This window comes from Budorcas taxicolor, chromosome 7, assembly GCF_023091745.1.
Source record: "Budorcas taxicolor isolate Tak-1 chromosome 7, Takin1.1, whole genome shotgun sequence".
NCBI classification, from domain to species: domain Eukaryota; kingdom Metazoa; phylum Chordata; class Mammalia; order Artiodactyla; family Bovidae; genus Budorcas; species Budorcas taxicolor.
The window spans coordinates 62694192-62715377 of NC_068916.1; the positions used below are offsets into that span (position 1 = coordinate 62694192).

Below are 21186 nucleotides of genomic sequence, written 5' to 3' on the forward strand. Positions count from 1 at the left end.
GATTACTATCAATTTTGTTTCCTGCTTTTTTACTGAAGGTTCTAAATGAGAATTTAATTTCTTCTTGTTATTAAACCTTTAGAAAGATAATTGTGAGTGACTGCATGAGCCAGTGTGTGACTATATCAGCATTCATTTAGCTGTCCCTCTCTGATGGCCATTTATATTATTTCCAATTTTGAACTATTATAATTTATGCTGTGAAAAGCCCCCCTGCTCACAAACCTGTGTTCATGGCCTGGAAGCAAAATTGCTGAGTCAAAGGGTATGAATGTTTCTAAGGCAGAAAGGCTCTAGCAGTGTCAAGGGAGCCCTCCCTCCTTCAGGACCAGCAGCTTGGCTCCTCACTGAAGATGAATTCCTCATAAGGGGAAGTCTGCTAGTGGCCAGCGCTGAAGGCAATGGTGAGTAAGTGGAAGCTGAAGAAGAGAGGTGACCACTTCTTTTTCCTTTTTCTGTTTTAATGCATATTACCCAAGAAGCCCCAGACACTGGGATGTGCTGGAGGGGAGGAGAGATCTCTGTGACAGTGTAGTTTGGCAGCTCAGCATAGTTTGGTGCAATACATTTCATTTGCTATTCAACTGCCCTGCTTATGTCTCTTGCCTATGTCACATTCCATTTTTATCCCTGAAAATATTTGTATATAATCAGTTCAGTTGCTCAGTTGTGTCCGACTCTTTGCGACCCCATGAATCGCAGCACGCCAGGCCTCCCTGTCCATCACCAACTCCCGGAGTTCACTCAGACTCACGTCCATCGAGTCCGTGATGCCATCCAGCCATCTCATCCTCGGTCGTCCCCTTCTCCTCCTGCCCCCAATCCCTCCCAGCATCAGAGTCTTTTCCAATGAGTCAACTCTGCTCATGAGGTGGCCAAAGTATTGGAGTTTCAGCTTCAGCATCATTCCTTCCAAAGAAATCCCAGGGCTGATCTCCTTCAGAATGGACTGGTTGGATCTCCTTGCAGTCCAAGGGATTCTCAAGAGTCTTCTCCATCACCACAGTTCAAAAGCATCAATTCTTTGGCGCTCAGTCTTCTTCACAGTCCAACTCTCACATCCATACATGACCACAGGAAAAACCATAGCCTTGACTAGACGGACCTTTGTTGGCAAAGTAATGTCCCTGCTTTTGAATATGCTATCTAGGTTGGTCATAACTTTTCTTCCAAGGAGTAAGCGTTTTTTAATTTCATGGCTGCAATCACCATCTGCATTGATTTTGGAGCCCCCCAAAAATGAAGTCTGACACTGTTTCCACTGTTTCCCCATCTATACGCCGTGAAGTGATGGGACCAGATGCCATGATCTTCGTTTTCTGAGTATACCATAAACACTTGCAATGGGAAGTAGGATATCATGGCGAACTCAAATCTGGTTCTACCATGTAGCTGTGTGATCTTGGGCAAGTTACTTAACCTCTTCAAATCTGTTTTTTAAATTTTTTGCCAGTAAAATAGCGTTAATAATAGTGCTCCTAGGGTGGTTGTAATTAAAGGAGAAAATCAGGTGTTGATGTCGTGCTAGATAAAAACTGCTTAGTATCTTAGCCATTATTACAAATAAAAATAAAAATCTTTGTTGGTAAGACTCAAATATTCTTCATTAAAATCTTATGCTAGTCTAGATTACACCTGACAATTCTGAAGAACTTCAGAAAAACCTAAAAGCTAAAAGAAGCTGATATGGCAAGAAATACTGGATGTGGACCATACTTCACATCTTGGCTAATTTATTATTTTCCATCACAGGTCCTGCATCTTAAGAGGGACATTAACAGGTTGGAGCAGGTCCAGAAAGGAACAACTGGGCTGGTAAACAAACTTGGAATTGACCTGTAAGGAATAATTAAAGACTCTGTGGGTGTTTGGCTCAGAGAAAACATAGACAGAGAGATCATTTTTTAACAAATCTCTGAAGGGCTGTCATGGGAAAGAGAGACTCAACTTAGTAAAATAGTATTCTTGGATATTTACTGTTTGCCAGGCACTGAACCAAGACCTCAGCAGACATTGTTTATGCCTTCTTCTTTAAAGCACTACATGAGGTTATATTTGTGTTCCTGTCACCCAGATAAAGCAACCAAGGCACAGATGGCAGAAGTGACTTGGTTGCAAGTTACATGCCTAGTAGGTGGTAGGGTAGGAATAGAACCTGATCCTTCTGGTTCCACAGTTTAGGTACCTTCTGTAGGCTACTGACTTGTTCCAAGTGACTAGGGAAGGCAGATGGGACTTTCAGAGTGGGAAGTGGCTGCCCAATGTGAGGAAAGAATATTTTAACCATTTGAGCTATCAGGTAATGGAAGAGACTACCCCAGGAGATGGTGAGTTTCTTGCCTCTGGAAGTGTTCACACACAGGCTGAACTCTTAGTATCATACTGTAAGGATAAATCAGTCAGGGAGTAGGCCAGAGTCATGAGTTTACTGCTTATTGTATGACCTTGAAAGTTGCTTATCTTCTCTGACCCTCATTTTCTTCATCTGGAAACTAGGAATACTTAATTCTAATTTAAGGTTTGTTGGAAGAGTAAAACATTCAGATAAATTGCTTAGCCAGGAATCTGTTCATTATATGTGAATGTGAACAATTATCTATGGTTTTTAAAAAGTTTATCTGCAGCTGTGCTTCTCTTTTTATAGAGAGAGCCTATCTGTTCGTTTCTTCCTGGAGGTCACTTCCAGATTTGGAGATGTCACCTGCAGAGTAGGTCCTCTAGCTCACTTCTGCAGAGCCAGGTACCTAGGTGTCCCCTCAAGCAAATGACAGATTGGACTTTGGAACAGGGGTAGATAGTGGACTGAATGAAACGAAGTATGTTTAGATTGTAATCGTAAGCAACAATATAGATGTTATTGAGAGAGAGACTAGACCCATTTACCCTATTGATCAATTATCAGATGGGTGTGAAGGGCCCACTGTGTGCCCAGCATGTGCCATGTAGATTAAGCATACATCCAATCAGTTGGAGGCACTCTCTTTGTCTTCAAGGACCTCAGTGCGTGGGTTGGCTCAGACAGCTATGAAAAGATGAAAGAATAGGACTGAATGTCATTCGGTGCTGAGTCCTTTGGCACAGGGCAGTTAGGGAAGGGATGCTTAGAGGCAGGAGGTTGGAAAAATGATCTCAGAAGATTTCTTTCTGGCCTGGGATTTTCTCTGTTCAGTGGTTCTCAGGATTGCATCCTCATAGGCACTGTGTGGTAATGTTGCAGCTGTGGCTCCCTTGGACGTATTCTCTAGTCATTTCCCTAAGACTTCTAGAACCTGGGAGTATACTGATCATTGTTGCTCATTGCCAAGGAAGGGCTGTCCTTCTTAGACACAGAGAGCAAGCCAATCCTCCCTCCTTTCAGGGCTCCTTTTAGGCCCCTGTTTTTCAGACATCAGTGATGCCCTTCACCAGCCTTGTCCATGCCTCTCACCAACATCAGCCATGCCCCCTACCCACATCAGCCATGGTCCCCAACACCAACCATGCCCCTCACCAACACCAGCCATGCCCCTCACCAACACCAACCATGCCTCTCACTAACACCAGCCATGCCTCTCACCAACATCAACCATACATTTCACCAACATCAGCTGTGCCTCTCACCCGCATCAGCTATGGCCCTCACCAATATCAGCCATGGCCCTCACCAATATCAGCCATGCCCCTCATCAACACCAGCCATGGCCCTCACTAACACCAGCCATGCCTCTCACCAACATCAGCCATGGCTCCCAATAATATCAGCCATGACTCACTGGTGGGAGACATGACTTGGCTGCCTGAGAATAAAGCTTTTATTGTAATTCTTGATGTGAAAGTTCTTTCTTCTCCTTTTTCAATGAAATAAGCAGATGTCACCTGCTTCGGGAAATGCCTTACTTTCTCCTCCTCTCGTTTCCTCCTCCTTTTGTTATTCCTCCTTAGCATTTGCTTCTTCCCACCAACATTCCTCTCCCCTCCTGGTCTTCTAGGTTTTCCTCTCCCTTCATTTGTTTCTAAATCCTAGAATGATAGAGCTGAGAGAGACATTAAAAGTCGTCTAGTACAGTCCCTCCATCCATTTCACAGTTTAGAATACTGTGATCCAGGGAGGGAAAGAGACTCCCATGTGAGTTCTTGGCCAAACCCACCCAGAGTGGACCCAAGATAAGTGCTCTTTCTTCTTCTCTCTCTCTTTTTCTCTCCCTTCTTCCCCCCCCACCCCCGCTTTTATTCCTTGCCCAGTACTATTCCTTACTTTTTTTTTTTCCCATCTCTTCATAAACCCCATGGTGATAGATGGAAGGGAAATCAGAGCAGCAGATCTGAGGGGAAGGGTGTTGTCAGCTCCTCCTCACCTCCTTTCCTCACTGGCAAAGGCTGTGTTTGGAGAAGCCCTCTCAGTTTTCTGCCTCAGAGGCTCTGTTTCTTCCCCCCTGCCCCACCACATTTTTGGAGAGGTTTGTACGATGTCTTATGAAGACTTTGTATTGGATTGGCAAGGTGGCTGGCCTACAGGCATCCAGATTGGGGAGATTCCCTGTCTCAGTTTCCTCATCCACAAAAGGGGTATGAAACTAGTACTTACTTCAGAGGACTGCTGTAAATATTAGTTAATGTATGTGGAGCGTTTAGAGCAGTTCCTGGCATATCGTAGGTTCTTAATGCATGCTTTATATAAAATTATTAATTATAGATATTATTTAGAGGAATTCCTGTCTGTCAGGCACAGGGTTGGGAGTCACAGATGTCATTCTTACATAAAAAGGGGATGGAAACCTATGAAAGTAGCTTCAATAGACACTCGTTGGTGATCTCATCCCCGCTGTGCTCTGCCAGGCCAATATGCCTGCTTTTTACCCAAATGTGCCATCTTTCCCCAACCATTTGAATTCAGATAGCAGCTCATGTCTATGATTCACTCTGAGAAGCTGTTTGGGACTTCAAGTTAAGCCTTGCTCAGAACTTACCCAATCTCACAAGTCTTACTGGCAATTTCCAGTTAAAACAATAGCACTGTCCAAGATAGAATGATAGGGTACAGTACTCCCCAAGCCCAAATCAGTTGCATATCATCTGACAGGTTTTGCCCAATTCATATACTGTGATTTAATTGCTTTTTAATTTGATTTTTTTTGTTGTTTAAAATAAACTCTCAGTATTATAATGCGAAGAATTGACTCATTGGAAAAGATTCTTATGCTGGGAGGGATTGGGGGCAGGAGGAGAAGGGGACGACAGAGGATGAGATGGCTGGATGGCATCACTGACTCGATGGCAGTGAGTTTGAGTGAACTCTGGGAGATGTGATGGACAGGGAGGCCTGGCGTACTGTGATTCGTGGGGTCACAAAGAGTTGGACACAACTGAGCGACTGAACTGACTGACTGATGATAATGAAATTGATAATTCTAGTACCTAGGAAAATAAAATTCATGATAAGTATAACAAAATTATCCTGAACCACTGAAATCTATGTTACATACTATCAGTGGGATAATCATGAAATTTTAGGGAAAATCATCCTGATGTGAAGAGAGTTAGAGGTCTTGGTCTTTGTCTGGGCTGGACATTGATTCAGGGTTGACTTTTCCCTCTGGCCTCAGTTGCCCCCTGGGAATTGAAGGAATGGGGTCAGAAAATTCTTTCCCTAAGTGGTGTTTTTTTTTTTTTTAATGACCTAGAGGATGCTATGATATTACACACAGAATTGTGCAGGGCTCTAGTCACTCTGATGAAAATATATTCCAACCATCACTTGTTGTAAAAACCCAAATCTCTAATGTAACTCTGGCTTCCATTTTCCAATGACATTTTGCTTCCAGCACAATGACTTCAGTAGGAAAATCTTCCATTTGCTTGGAAAATTCCTTCAGAAACCCCAAACTGTCTCAGCCCCTAGGCTCGATTTTACTTGGAAGATACCAAGCAACTGGGCCCATGTTCACCTTTCTCCAAATGTCTTTTTTCCCTACCTGGTATAGGTTGTCTTTTTATTAAGGTGAGCTCCGAGTTTATTTTTGTGTCCATGCTTTCTGATATCCTCTTTCTTTCTTTTTTTCTTTTTTAATACTTTCCAGCTTTCAAAAGTAATAAATATTGTTGTAAAACATCCAAGCATTACTAAAATATTTAATGTAAGAAATAAAAGCACCCAATAGTCTCATTCTCAATAGATAATAACAACTATAAACAGTTTTGGGTCCATTTCTCTAGACTTTTTTCCCATGTGAGAACAATGAAACATTAAAAAAAATAAAAATGGGATCCTACTATACATACTGTTTTGCTTCTTGCTTTCCCCCCTATTTATTTTTTCTCAGTATTTTTGACTTTTTTGCATGAAGTGAGGTCATCTGCCTTTGGCACTTACTGACTGAGACTGTAGGTGAATCACTCCTCCTCTCAGGGTTTCAGTTTCCTCATCGGTAAAAGGTAACAGCCCTTTCCCACTTCCCTGTGATGTAATTTAAAGGAGAGAGCATGTGAAAGTGTAGGTGCCCTCCGGTGGACTCCAGTGAACCCTCCTCTGTCCCATTCTCCTGTTTGACTGGGTTTGGAGCACTGACCGTGACCTGAAATTCTTTGATTTCCTGGGTTGTTTCTTTGTTTGTACCACCTCTAGAAGTTAAGCTGTGTGAGAGCAAAGACCACATCTCTTCTGCTCATCACCATATCTGTCCCCCAAATGTAGAAAGATTACTGGTTTATGGTAGGAAGTCAATAAATATTTTTTAGATGATGAAGAAATCCCTGCTCCGCCTTGCTTCTGAATGATGAAAGACCCATAGGGAGACAACAGGGCAGAGCAGGACTGGGCTGAGTCTTAGGTCATGGGAGATAGCTGGCCCATCCAGTGTTCCTGAACTCCCCATCTTCCAGTTTCCCCTTTCTGTAAGCCCTTCTCCTCGCCTGTGTCATCCTCTCTTGGCCCTCTTTGTCACCTGGTGAATTAGTCATTCTTTATGGCCCAGTTTAAGTGCCTTGATTCTTATTTAAATTGTCTTCAACTTTGTTCGGCACCACGCCTGCCCCCTCCCAACCCTAGCCAGAGTTGTGTGTGTAGTAGTTGCTCAGTCATGCCCAGCTCTTTGCGATCCCATGGACCATAGCCTGCCAGGCTCCTTGTCCACGGGATTTTCCAGGCAAGAATACTGGAGTGGGTTGCCATTTCCTTCTCCAGGGGAGCTTCAATCCCTGACCCAGGGATTGAACCTGGGTCTCCTGCATTGCAGGCAGATTCTTTACCAAGTAAGCCACCAAGGAAGCCCCCAGGCAGTTAGTCAGATTCTTCTTTATGATCCCACAATGCTTTGCCCCTGCATTGCTACCACTCTACATGTCTTTTCCTGTTGAATTCTTAGGGTGATTTGGCAGGGAAGGACAATTATCATTGCCATTTTACAGATGAGGAAAACTGAGGCTTAGACATCTTAAAAACAATCTTGCTCCAAGTCATAGAGTGGTATACCATCGCATTTGGACTTCCCTGGTGGCTCAGATAGTAAAGTGTCTGCCTACAATGCGGGAAACCTGGGTTCAATCCCTGTGTTGGGAAGATCCCCTGGAGGAGGAAATGGCAACCCACCCCAGTATTCTTGCCTGGAAAATCCCATGGATGGAGGAGCCTGGTAGGCTACAGTCCATTGGGTTGCAAAGAGTCAGTCATGACTGAGCGACTTCACTTTCTTTTTTTTCATACCATCATGAGTGGTTTAACAAGGATTCCAGAACATGTTTGACTGATGCCAAGCCAGAGTTTTTAACTGCGGGAATCAACTTAACTTAAGAATTATGCAATGACAGCTGGAAAGACCTAGGATGTTTATGAAGTCCAATCTTATTTTAGGGATAGAGAAACTGAGACTCAGTTACAAAGTCAGAGCAGGGCTTTCAGAGGTAGGAAAATTCTGCTCTAATCTCTAGGCTGTCCAATCGAGGTGGTGTGGAGGTTAACTCTTTTACTGAACCTTGTCACCCTCTTTGTCAGGAGGTGTAGCTTTTCATATTCCAGGACATTTTCAGTGAACTCCTCCAAGACCCTTCCCTTTGGGCATGATGCAATCTTTTCTTGGCTTCTGTCAAGGGTTTTCCTCTTCTACTAGATGTTTTAGGTCACATCACAAAAACTGGCTCCAGTGAGGTCTGTGTTTCCTGCACAACTGAAGGCCATTTTCAAAAGTTTGCCTTGTCTTATGGAAAGGGGTCTCTCTGTGGACCCAGGCCACTGTGGGAAGCAGCCATATGTGCAACGGCACAGATGTGTTGAGAGGCCCAGAGTTTGGACATCCTAGACAGCAAGGATAAGGCTAAACAACTCTCTGCAACAGCTCTCGAGCCAGGGTTGAGCTGTATGTCTTGCTCACTCTCACCGTGACTCATTTCTTGGAGCAAAAATGTGTCACTGTGAGACATAGCAGTGCATTGCATTGGCTGGTTGGAAGCCTCCTGGTCCTGGGCTTCAGCAGAGCCAATAAGAGAAGGATGGGAGCAGGTATATGGGGACAAAACAATTCAATTCAACAAGATCTGAATATCTGACATACATGAGCCACTGGGTTAATACTATCAATGAGGGGGATGGAGCAAGCTGAAAACCCTGGTGAGCACCTTTTCTTCATGTTGGCCTTTCACATGAACCAAGAAATCCATTAAGTCCCTAGTCTTTGAAGGGCTTATAGTCCAACTGAACAAGTAGAAGGGCACCCAAATGTTTGTAAGGCCACAGTGTGCAAACTGAATGCTGAAGATAATGCCTACATTTCCGAGGAGATTTAGGAAGGAGAATCCATGCCCAGTTCTGGGTAGGGATGGTGGCAGTCTGGGGTTGCTTCATGGAGGAGGTGTTGTTAGAGGTGGTTCCTGAGGTGTGGATAGGATCTGAGAGAAGTGGAGAGGGAATTCACTAAGGGCTTGTGCTCTGCTCAGAAAAAGTGCTTAAAGGTGACTGCATTTGTCTATTGGCAAAGTTTTCTCCGTTTTTTATGATGAGGAACTTCAGGCTCAGAAGGGTTGAGCAAACTGCCGAGATAATACAGCTAGGAAGTGACAGAGACAGGTTTCAAAAATCAAATGAACTTGAATCCAGAATTGGTGGGTGTGCTTTCAGGGCAAAAATGAGGGAGGGATCTTTCTAGATTTAAGGTACGTTAGGGACCAATGGGAGAAAACTACAGAGATGAGAACAATGGCCATGTAACAGACCAACGAGAAATTCGGTTGAAGTAGAATAAGGTTCGTGTGAAGTGAAGGAGCTGGAAATGGAAGTGGTGGCTGTTTTGTGGCAAGCTGAGAGTGGGGTCCTACTAGAGCCTGATGTTCTCAGCGAAGGGCAGCATAAACGCACAGATGAATGAGATCCATCTGTATGTGTACTGACAAGGTATTGCTGGGTGAGAAAAGGGAAGCTGCAGAGCATGCGTTTAGTATAACCCTATTTTTGTAACAGAAACAGCTCAGGACTGTAGCACAGCAGTTAGAGACTCTGAAGTCGCACTGCTTGGATTTCAGTCTGGCACTGCCATTTCTAAGCTGGGCAGCCCTAGGAAAATTACTAAACTTCTCTGTTTCCTCATCTGTAACTTCATCTATACAGTGGGATGAATAATAGTATATCCTTACAGGATTGTTCTGAAGATTACATGAGTTAATACATATTCAAATTTTAGAAAGGCTTCTTGTCATTATCATGTTATTAAGATTATCTGGAAAGATGAATGTTGAATTGTTTAGTGATTTACCTTAGGGAGTAGGACTTCTGTGTCTTAGCTTTAAACATATCTCCCTTTGTGGTTTAAGTATTTTATGGCAAACATGTATAATGTTTATAATGTAAACAGATGAAACAGCAAGTTTATTTCAAAAGTTAACATTAGGAGGTTGACATGAGAAGACTTTATTTCTGTTGTGTTTTTTTCTCCTACTGGCAACATGCCTGCTAGTGACACATTCAGAATTGTCTCTGGGGTCACTCAGATGGCTGCTGGGAATAAGTGTCTGAGACACGATGTTTGGGTTTCCCACGGGCCCTCTAGAGTGATGCTCCTGCTTGTAAAGGAGAGCTGGCCCGGCCCTTGCTGCCTCTCCCCGTTCTGCTCCCTGCCCTCATCTGGGTATGTTTTCCTGGCCTAGAGGTGTTGTGAGAAGCCCTTGGGGTCTGCTTTGGGAGCGGCAGTTCCCGAGTTTGTGGTGAGGTCTCTGATGCTGGAGATTGGGCTGCCTCTCCAACCTTTTATACAGAAGGTGAGGGGAAACTGGGTATCCTCAATCCTGTGTGTTTGGAGGTTAGAGCATGAGGCTTGAAGATGTCTTTGGTCTGAATTCCAGGGACCAGCAATTAAAAAAGAAAAAGATGAGCCTGAGATTATGCTGCCTTTTTTCCTTGCCTCCCTGCTCAGTCATTCTCTCCTATCATCCCTGATAGCTCTTTCAGTGGAGTGATTAGGGGACAAAGAAAGGCTGTACTGCAGGGATCCGTCTCTACCCTAAGACAGAGCTCTATCCACATGCTCTCTGCCCAGGGTGGAAGGTAGTGTAATATTCCTCCCCTGTGAAGGGTGGAGATTAAACACTCACATCCATTGATGGATGTATGTCAACTTTATATCTAGAACCACCTGCAGGAGATAATTTGAAGAAGCAAACTCATCTCTTTTTTGCCTCCATCTTCCTCTTCCAGTTCAGTCTCCTCCCCACTTTTCCTCCCAGGTTCATTCTTGGAATAACAGTAGCAGTATAATGGTTAAGAGAGTGTTTTCTGCAGTCAGACTTATCTTTGAATCCTAGCTCTGCATCTTATGAGTTGCCTTACCTTGGGTAAACTATATAACCTATTTATGCCTCAGTTTTGTCACCTGTAATATGGGAATATAATAATACTTATGTCTAAGGATTTGTGACATGAGGCTCATGATGTTGTTAGCACAGTATCTAGTATTCAATAAACACTTGATAAATAGTAACGATTGGTATTGAGTGGTTGCAGTCAAGGCTGAGATGGAGCATTGTAAAGGAAGGAAGGAAGGGATGCCTGCCTGCAGTATCTGTTAATGTAAATGATGTGCTAGCTCTGCGCTTCAGCAATTCCGTTTCTGTTCTTGTTATCTGCCTGGAAAAATGGCCTGTGTTCATTCACAAAGATGTAGGTTCACTGTGATTATTGCAGCACTGATTTCAGTGGAAAAACTGGAAAAAAGTAGAAATGTACATCAACACGGAAGTGGCTGGAAAACAGTGGGATATCCATAACATATGTCCTGCAGTAGCTAAAAGAATGAGGTGGAGATGTTTGCCTCAACAGATAAAGCTTTCCAAGACATGCTGATATGTGAACTGAGTAAGTTGCAGAATCATATGGGCAATTTGATTCCATGAAATGATAGCATATGTATTTCAATGAATAGTATATACAGTTCAATAGATAGTATATTTAGTTCAATAGATTTCAATATATATTTAAACATATGTATGTATATCTATTGAACTATATATACTATCCCTTTGTGTGTGTATATTTATATATATGTGTGTATATATATACATATATGAATAAAAGTTATCAAGTAGGTTACCTCTTGAAGAAATAAAAGCTGGGAGGGACCTGGAGATCATCATCAAAGGGGATTTTAGGTTTAAGTCTAGTATTAGCATTTAAAAAAAAGAGAACATATATATATCATACAATTTAAAAAGGTTAAGAAGAGAGAAAGAAATACCTATCTGGCTAAGAATCTGAAGACAATGACTCTGTCAAACCAAAACCCTGATGGGAAATTCCCAGCTCATAACCCCTGTGGCCCCCTGGTAGAAGGTGGAGGCTATTAGCCTGATAGCCGTATCAGTTCATGGGGGCTGCAACTTTGAGAGGAATATATAAAGAGGGGTACCTATTAGGGAGGGCAGTGTACCTGCATGTTAAGGATGCAGATATTCCAGCTGTAGGTTAGGGATATATATATACACACCAACTTTAAGAAGAAAGAGGCAGTGTGGTGAGCTAGGAGGAAGGAAGTTTGTCCTTGAATCTGACGTAGCCCTGAGATTAACTGTGTGTCTTAGCGAAGTCACTTTTCTAAGTCTCGGTTTTCTTGACTCTAAAATGGGGACAGTAGCCACTGCCTTATATCTATTTTTTTAAGGTGGTTGGAAAGCTCTAATGGGAATGCAGGTGTGAAACACTCTATAGGCTGTGAAGTGCTCTTGTAAGAGAACCCCGCAAGTCTTCTGGCAGCCAGGGTTGCAGCAGCCTTGCCGCATTCCTCTGGAGCTGGGGAGTGTTGCAGAACTGAGCGCAGAGCAGTAAACACGCAGCTCTCAAAGGCTGAAGATCTTGACAGTCACTCTATTAGATGTGTAAGATACTAATATGCTTTTTGGAAAGGATGACAGGTTAAAGGGCTAGACGGGAAGGAAGGAAGGACATCGCTCTGAGATCAGAGATGACAGAAGGGACGGCAGTCTCTGAACACCTGGGGAGTCCTAAAGAAGCCTCCAGTTATGCAGAGTTAATAGTACAATGTCCACAGGAAGACTTGTCAGCGAGATCATCCTTGGAGAAAGAAAGCACAGATTCCCTCCTTCTGATCACCTTTGATCTGCCTCTCCCATCAATCCCTATAGACTCACTGCTGTGGTCCAGGGCCCCTTGGTGCCAGCATTCAAAGCCAGTTCCTCAGGTGCCCCTTCTCTTCATCCACCCATCACACAATTGTACTTCCCAGCTGTGTGAATGAGAATTTTTGGTGTACTAGGATTATCCCCCTAGTTTGGAGATGCAAATAGTTCCTCAAGGAACCCTTCTTAAGGGGCATGTTTATGTTTATGAGGGATCGCAGCATGTGAAAGGGTCAAAGGAAGGAAAGCACAGGAGCAGAGTCCAGGGCACAACGGGTAGTAGAGGAATAAGTTTGGGGGATGAGCACATCTGTGTAGGGCCTTGGGTGGGCTGACATTCACTCTTGAGGAAGTCATTTGTTCTCTCCTGATCTGCAAGATAAACGGATTGGTCTATGTCGAGTCCCTGGTCAGAATGGTTTAGAGCCTTGTTATTCAAACCTGTGGTCCACGGAAGCAGAAGCATCATCTGGGGGCTGCTAGAAATGCAGACTCTCAGGCTTCACCCCAGACCTCCTGAGTCTGAATCAGCATCTTAATGAGATTCTCAGGGGCTCCACACACATTGAAGTTTGAGAAGCTCTGACTTAGTGACTCCTGTTACCTTTAGAGGTTTCTGGGTCCCCATCCTCAGAGATGCTGTTTTAGTGAGTCTAGTATGATGGTGGGAAGCTGTAAGCTTGACAAGCCCCTCATAGCTAGATGTGAGAGCTGTTGAATTATAGAACTGCCCCAAGTCCCCATGATTCTAGCAAAATATGATTCTCTGGGCGTGAATGGGTGGGAGATGGAGACTGGACCTCGCGAGCCAGGGAGCAGAGGCTTATTCTCTAGGGGCCTGGGGTTGCCCAGTATACGAGGCAAGAGAGAACGCTGCCCATTTCATGGCTGGGATAATGACTGTCAGCAGCTCCTCGTTAAGACGGTAAACTCATTTAGCAACAGACACTGAAAAACAGCCGAATTCAAAAGCGGAGAGTGGTAATCTAATTGCACTGAATTAGCCTCGGGGGACTCGGACAATATCAACTTCAGAAAACCACAACGGGATCCTTTATAAGGAGTTTCAAAAGCATCAGGGCCTTAGCACCCCTCATAAGGGCTTGCACTACAAAGCGTAGGCACTGTGCATATCATCCCCTCTCCCCAGCATCTCAGGGCATTGTTCCCCTCTAATGTGCTTTCTGAATGAATTTCCTGGCTGGCCTGATGGTGTTTTCAGTTGTGTGAGGCTGAACAGGGAGTTGGTTCAGGAGAGACAGCTGGAGTTCAGGGCTGCGAGGCCTTCATCCATTCAGTCCTGCGAACACCATCTGTGCCTGAGGACTGGTCCGTGAACCACTGAATTTTCTGGTGGTCTTTCTGGCTCTGACATTGTCTTATTTCTGAGGTCCTTCTCATTTCTTAAAGCCAGAGTCTTACATAACCAAGGTGATTTCCTTGGTCGCATATGAGTTTGTGTGTATATGTGTGTGTTCATCGCCCAATTTATTATCCAAGCCATTTCAGAGAAGGAAAAGGCATGAGTGGATGTGTATTCATGGCATGACTCAGAGAATTTACAGAGATCAGATCATAATTTGGAGATCAGGAGCGGGGGAAAGATTTGTCTCTGACCTGTATTTCATTTACTTTTCTGCAGCAAATTACAAATCTCAATTCACAAAAGTAGCTCGAATTCTTTCCACATCCCTCCTGGGAGGTGGATTTCCAGTCTCTGCTTACATACCTCCACTGACAGGGACCCTCACTACAACTGAGGCAGCCGGTACACAGTTGAATGATCTGTCAGAAGGTTCTGAATTACATTAAAACAGAATTTGTGTGTGTGCATTAAAAATATATTTATCTATTAATTCCAGTTCTTTTCTTGGAGCCATATAGAATAATTCAAATCTAATATTTCCCAAATGGAGTCCCTGAGTACCTAGAGGGTTTATGAAATAGTAATGAGGACTCAGAATCCATTTTAAACATTTCAGAGATTATCAAATTGCATATTTACTTCTGACAAGGCTCTATAGACTAACAAGGAAGCATCACACCTTTTCTTTTGTATTTTCTTAGGTTAACTCATTGTGGTGGCATTGCTTATCACATGATGTTCAGTATCTCTGGCAGTTTATCTTTGGTTAATAAAGATGGGGAAAACAAATTAACAATGGATGGGGTTTGGTAAACAAATTTTTAAAAACTTAGCTTTATAGGGGAGGGCAAAACCTAAACAGAATCACTGACAAAAGTATAGACACCTTTGGTCTCTTTCTCAGGCCTCTCTTCAGATCTCTGAGGATAGTGATCAGACATCGTATTTTCTCATCATCCAAAGCATTTTCTGGGGAAACTGACATATTTGTGGAATCTGTCAATAATCATGTCCAGATTGGGATAATTTCCAGGGAGTGAGATTGTTTATTATGGTCCTTAATTCTTTTAGATCTTTGAATGTGAATATAATTCTTATAATAATTGAAATACCCTGCTACCAAAACTGTTCTATTGTGAAGGAGATTGGGAGGTGATAATCCTTGACTGGCACAGGGAAAATTAATTTTAGAGACAGTGATTTGTCAATTCTCTTTATTTTATAGCTGGGGAAAGTGAGGCTGGAAAGGTGAGGAAACCCTCTCAAGGGCATGCCACTAGCTAAATTCTGGATCCTGGGTCTTCTACCCTTGAGGCCAAGGCCACTTTGCCTAAAGGAGCAGAGAACCTGCAGAATAGTGTCAAGATGGCCAGGCAGGAGACAGTGCCATCCATCTTAAAAATCATTTTGGCTTCTGCCAGCTGATGAAGGAAATAAAGTTAATGACGCCCACATAAATGTGATGCTGTCGCAGGCCGCGTGCACAGACTGTCTGGAGGGGAGCTCTGCGGGCCCTCTGATGAAGGAAAAAGGTATTTAATGGAGCTTTAAAAGGAGCAGTGTCTCCCCTTTCTGCAAGGACAGGGACTGTGGCATCTATTAGCTCTGTCTCCCCTGCAGAGTGCCTAGTTTTGGACTGGGCACGCCAACACAAGATAAATAAATGCCTGGTGTAGGAAAGAAGGCAGTATTGTCACTGAGGTAAACTCAGCTCGAGCCTTTGTGGGAATGGACCTCTGTCTTTTATGAAGACCTTATGTGAGTTGGGAGGGATATTAGAGGTCTCGGAGTTAATTGTTTGAGTGGATTGATAAGAGAACTGAGTCCCTATGAAGGAAAGAGATTCATCAGAGCCATGCTGCAGGATAAGAGGAGAGCCAAACTCTCCAAGGAAGGCTCTCAAATCATAGCCTAACTGCTCTTTCCACGGCACTGCATGGTTGCAGCCTCTTTCACAAGTTGGTCTCAAAAATAAATTCCCTCCATGTCCCCTGATAGGTCATTCCCAGTTTTGTAAGTATGCAGAAGTTATGTGCTGATTCATGACTCCATGTACCAGGTTGGCGTTCTTGTCCAAAACGTCCCTCAGGAAGGAAAAACATGACATTTTCTCTTTCTCAAGCTTCCTGAGCCGCCAAAGAAGGTAGACTGACATTTTGATTGGCCCTAATGCAAAGTGGCCCAAGGGGCATCTTTCTTTGGGAAAAAGTCCTTGGCCCACTCCAGAAGCTCCTCGACACTTTCCGCAGTGCCCAAAATGCAGCAGGTAAGATTTGAGGAGGAATACAGCTATGCTCTTAGGAGGAAAAGATCCAGGTTGTCATTTGCTCCTCTTGGCAAGCTTGGAGAATGGGAAGCCAGAAGAACTACCTCAGAAGAAAGCTCATTTACCTTTCAGCTGGGTGGTTTTTCAGGACTGAGATATGAAGCAATCTGTTTACCATGCTCCTTTTGACCCCAGTGAGGTAGAGACAGCTTTCCTTCAAGGTTTCGATGACCTTTCTTAGCCAGTGAGTACCATATTCAGTACAAAACCCTGTGCAAGGAAACACCTACGGGTTGGCAGACAGAAGTGATAATAAAGGAAAGCTGATCATCTTTTGGGAAAACCACCCGTGGGTTAGACTTGGTTTATCTCCTCTGCCTTTATTCCGGTCTCAAGCACAAGCTAGGTCTTTGTTTGCTTCGCTCTTGTGCCTTTTGTGTTCCAGGGGGGCATTTTCTTAAAGAAAAGACTTTCTTCCTCATTACAATTGGTTCATCAGAGTCTTAGGTTAAATATTTGGTCATTCTATACCAGTGGTTCCCAACTGTGCGCAATTTTGTGCCCTCCTCCCATCCCAGACTTCTGGAGACATTTTTGATTGTCATGACTAAGGGAGAGAAGGTTATTGATGCCAAAGATACTGTTAAATATCTTATAATGCATAGTTCAGCCCTCACATCACAGAATTTTCCAAAATGTTCAAAATGTCAGTAGTGCCAAGATTGAGAAACATGATTATATACCATGGATCTATTTGAGTTACTCAGAAGGTGAGAAAATATGGGGCTCACTCTGGGCCCTTTCCCAGCCATAAGCCAGTGTAAGGGCTCTGGGAATCAAATCAAGCTTCCTTCTACTTAAAAAGAGGTTTGAAAGGACTATGCTCCCATTAAAAACAAAAACAAAAACATATCTTTGCTTATTGCTTTTGACCAGTCTGGATATAAAGCCCCATCCCCAACTAAAAAAAAGAGACAGCATTTAGTTTATTGAATACTTGAATATCACTCATAGAATTTTAGAACTGCAGGGTTTTTCGAAATATCAGGACAAGAACTTCAGGCAACTCCCTTCATTTTACTTACAGGGACACAGCTGGTAAGGACTGCAGTGCTGTTTGTCCCCCTGTGCCCTCTTACCTCTTTCCGCTCAGTTTTTCCTAAGGCCTCCATTCATTCCCTTTGTCGGCACTGTGAGACTTCTCCCTCACTCACTCTGAGTGTTGCTTTGTTTGCTTTGCTGTCACTGTTGTCATTTTGCTGGTTATGTGTGGTTGCAGCAGCACTTCTGTCATCAAGAGTCTTTCCTTTCCTAGCCCCCAGATTTCCCCACCAAGGTGAGCAGCTGGCCTTCATTTAATCTAAGGACTACCTGGGTGCCTGAGATGATTGGATTGGCTCATTGCAACATGGTACCTGTCCCCTGGGGCAGAAGGGGTTATTCACATGGAATCTGCTAGGGAACAAGTCTCCAATTACCTCTACATACATTCTCTTGAGCCCCTAGATTTTAGTGCTTCTGTATTTTCACCTAAACTTTAAACAAATGAGAGAGTTAGTAATGAAAATGCCAATTAGACATAGCCAGTACTTTCTCTCCTTGTGACCTTTTTATTTTTCTCATCTCTCTGAAAAATTGCTGAGGGTATTTCCCTAGTTCAATTCTTATATTTCCTATTTTATGTTTCATGTTCATGTTCTAAAACAACCTTTATTCCCCAAATAATGTAGCCATTTCTGCATTTTGAAAGTGCAACAGCACTGTTCCCTTCCCAGCTCTCCATAGTCATGACTCTTCTTTCCTTATAAACACATGGCATTATATCCCATATTCATTGTAGCTCATGTCTGCCTTGTCGCAGGTAGGGGATGGAGATGTGGAGTTATGCGTCCTAATAAGCCACCACCCATAATTTAAAAAATTAACACAGTGGATTCCTAACCTTATCTAAATGATTACAGTGCCAACCTTTCAGACTGTCTCCCTATTGTGAAAGACAATGTCTGGGAGAAGAAAAATCAAGCATTACATACTGTTCAGCAAGAAAAAAAGGAGTTGGAAGGGAGGATGTGCTTGGTCCTATTAATTTGCTCTTTAATCTCTCTGGTTCAGTTCAGTCTCAGAAAGCCAAACAGAATCAATTTGCATACAAATGTTACCAAGTATTCCACCTCCACAGCATTTTCCACTTCTACTATGTATGTAGAAGAGAAAGAATTTGGTATTGTTCAGAGCATACTTCCTGCCCTTTAGCCCATAAAGTAGCTACATTTCGCAAGGCCCTGGATTGTTGCACTTTTAAAATTTGATTCCTTGAGTATTTGTATTCTGAGCTATGGGCAGGACCATGGCCTATCAAGTAATTATTTGAACTGGAGATTAGAAGCTTTAGCGTTGGGTATCTCAGAGAAAGAGAGAGGTCTTTTCTTCATCCCAAGAGAAATACATGGAGAGAGGCCCACGTGTAGACCCTTACAATCTGGAGAGAGGTGTCATTCATTTAATAAACCAAACACTGGATTAATCAAACCAACAATTCATATGCAGAGTTCACTATAATGTAAAAATGAAAAAAATCCAACAAGAAATATTTGCTGCAGATTTATGACGGGAGAGACTAATATGTGTTGGTTTACTTATTTTTAAAAATAACCTAGAGTGGATTTTTCAAGTGACTGTTAATCCAATGTGATGGTAAAACATGAGAGGCAGACGTCTAAAATGAAGAAGATTAATGATCCCTGCAGGTCATGGGAGAAGACTAATTTTTTTCAATTCATGTAAATGGAATTTATCATAACCATCTCTGAAGATGGCATGATTCACCCACTTACGAAAAGACTGTACATTTCAATGCTTCCTGAAGAGGTGATTTTTCACTTTTCACTTGTGCTAATATAAGAATGCTAAGCCTATGGGCAGAAAATTTTAACCTAGGAGATTGTGGTTGGGAGAACTCATTTCTGAGTTGGAGATAGACAGAAATTAAAAAAACAAAACAAATGAGACTTGTCCATCAGTTCAGGATCTGCAGCTAGCAAGCAGAGTTTGGAAAGATGAATGGGAGATAGGGGGGAGTCAAAGTTTCGAAAGAGAAATGTGTTCTGGAGTCTGTTCCTGAGTAGATTCCCCTCTGCACCCATGTTCAGCGCTTTACAACCTGAGGTCATAACGCTATTGTTTCCAATCACTGAGCCTCAGCAACAACCCCCACCCCCACACCGCAGAAAAAGAAAACAACAACAAAAAAGGAGAGAAAATAATATGCTCTGTGTCCAGTGGGTTCGAGTGCAACCTTCCCCGTCACCGCTAGTTGTCACTTGGCTCCCAGACGGGAGAGCTGAGGTTTTCGGCACTGCGGTTAGAGAGAATGCAGTCCTAATTAAACTGAGAAACTCCTAAAGCTTCCCCTTAAAGTCCTCAGCCGAGTGAGAGTCAATATGCAGGGGGTTTGGGGGAGAGTGATTGGGCAGGGAGTGTAGAAGGCAGAAGGACAAACAAATCGCAAGAAACAGGCAAACAGCTGCCAGGGCGGCCACTGTCTCAGACCTCCACGCACAAGCCAGACACCCTGCGGGCGGTGGGGGGGCGGGGGGGGGCGTGAGGGAGCGGGGGATGGAAGGACCCGATTGCCGCGGTATACAGCACCCTCCTCCCCCCGAATGAGGGGATCACGGACAGAGTCAGCCTCCATGCTCCTTTCCCCCATTTCCATCAGAGCGATGTGGTCAGTAAAAAATTGCATACCTGAAGAATACAATGGTCTCCCAAAGGTAGAGTCGAAGAGTATTGAAGCTGTACATTTTTCAGGTCCTTGTGCTTTGTAGTCCACGAGTTATGGGGGCAAAAATGTTTCAAATTGGCACTTACAACACCTGCGAGCGCTGCTGAAAAAAATAATCCAAATCCTAAGGGGAGGTGGGGAACAGGGGCGCGGAGGGAGAGCCCCAGGGGAAATCGGAGCAACGGGAATCTAGGTACCACGGACAGAGGCAGCCTCTAAGCGTTTCAGCACCACGGAGAGCGTCCAGCCCTGCTTTTCAGGAGCGCGAAGAGTATTGCTGTTTGTTAAACTCCAGCGTGTCTGTTGGCTCCCTGCGGCTCTGGGGAGGCACGTTTGGGGTGGGTATATTTTCTTTTTTACCCCTGTTTTTCTGTTTAAATGGCCAGCCCGTGAAAGGAAAAAAAAAATCTGTGGAGATCAGAGCGCTGGCCTCGGACCGTTAGATTGGGTTAGCATCCTGGGTAGGGAGGTCAGGGCTTTATGCCCCTGGGCTGGCCTGAGGGGGTTAGGGGCGAGGGGAAGCGATTGACGGTGTTGCCTTCAGTTAAATCCCGGAGAATGTGCCAGGCTGGTGCATCACCACCGAGTCCCGGAATCTCGTTACCCTGCCTGCGTACCCGTCCGCTGTCGCCTTGCGATCCCTGTTCTCTGGTCCCCGCCGAATAAGTTATGATCGCTGCAGAAGAGGTGTCCCATTGCTTGGGGCTGCAGACGTGAGAAAGCTCAGGGCAAGTTTCAGGGGCTGCCGGGGTCCATGGCGACCCCGCGGGGCTCAGGAGCCCAAGGCTTCAGATGCATCTCGGCTTTCTGAGCTCGCCCATCTTCCTCAGGCCAGGACTCCTTCAGGTCTTCAGACTTTCTTACTGCATTAATTTAACAAACTGGCGGCGTGGGGGATTGGTGGTAGGGGGGTGGCGGGCGATGGCTGACGGGAGGGGGTGGAGAGAAAAAAAGGGGGGAAAAACTCCTTAGTATCTTCAAACCCTCCCACTCGAAGCGCTCATTGGCCCGTGGCTGCGAAAACCAGATCCTTTCCCAGTGCTTGGCCAATCGTGTGTTAGACTCTGGGTTGAGTTTAACGCTTGGAGTGCTGAATGAGATCCGTGTCTCCCCTCTCCATTGCAGGTTGGTGGTGGAGAGGGGGAGGTTATGGAGTTAATCTCTCGAGGTCTTTCAAAATAT

At 44.0% G+C, this 21186-nt stretch overlaps 1 protein-coding gene across 1 annotated transcript in view; it reads right to left on the minus strand.

Moving 5' to 3' along the window:
• Positions 1-20023, minus strand: part of GLRA1 (glycine receptor alpha 1) — an 86458-nt gene extending 66435 nt beyond the window's left edge. The window contains exon 1 of the mRNA XM_052643743.1: positions 19968-20023. Within this exon, the coding sequence (XP_052499703.1) occupies positions 19968-20023 (56 nt within the window). The remainder of the gene's footprint in view (positions 1-19967) is intronic.
• Positions 20024-21186: the final 1163 nt, after the last annotated feature.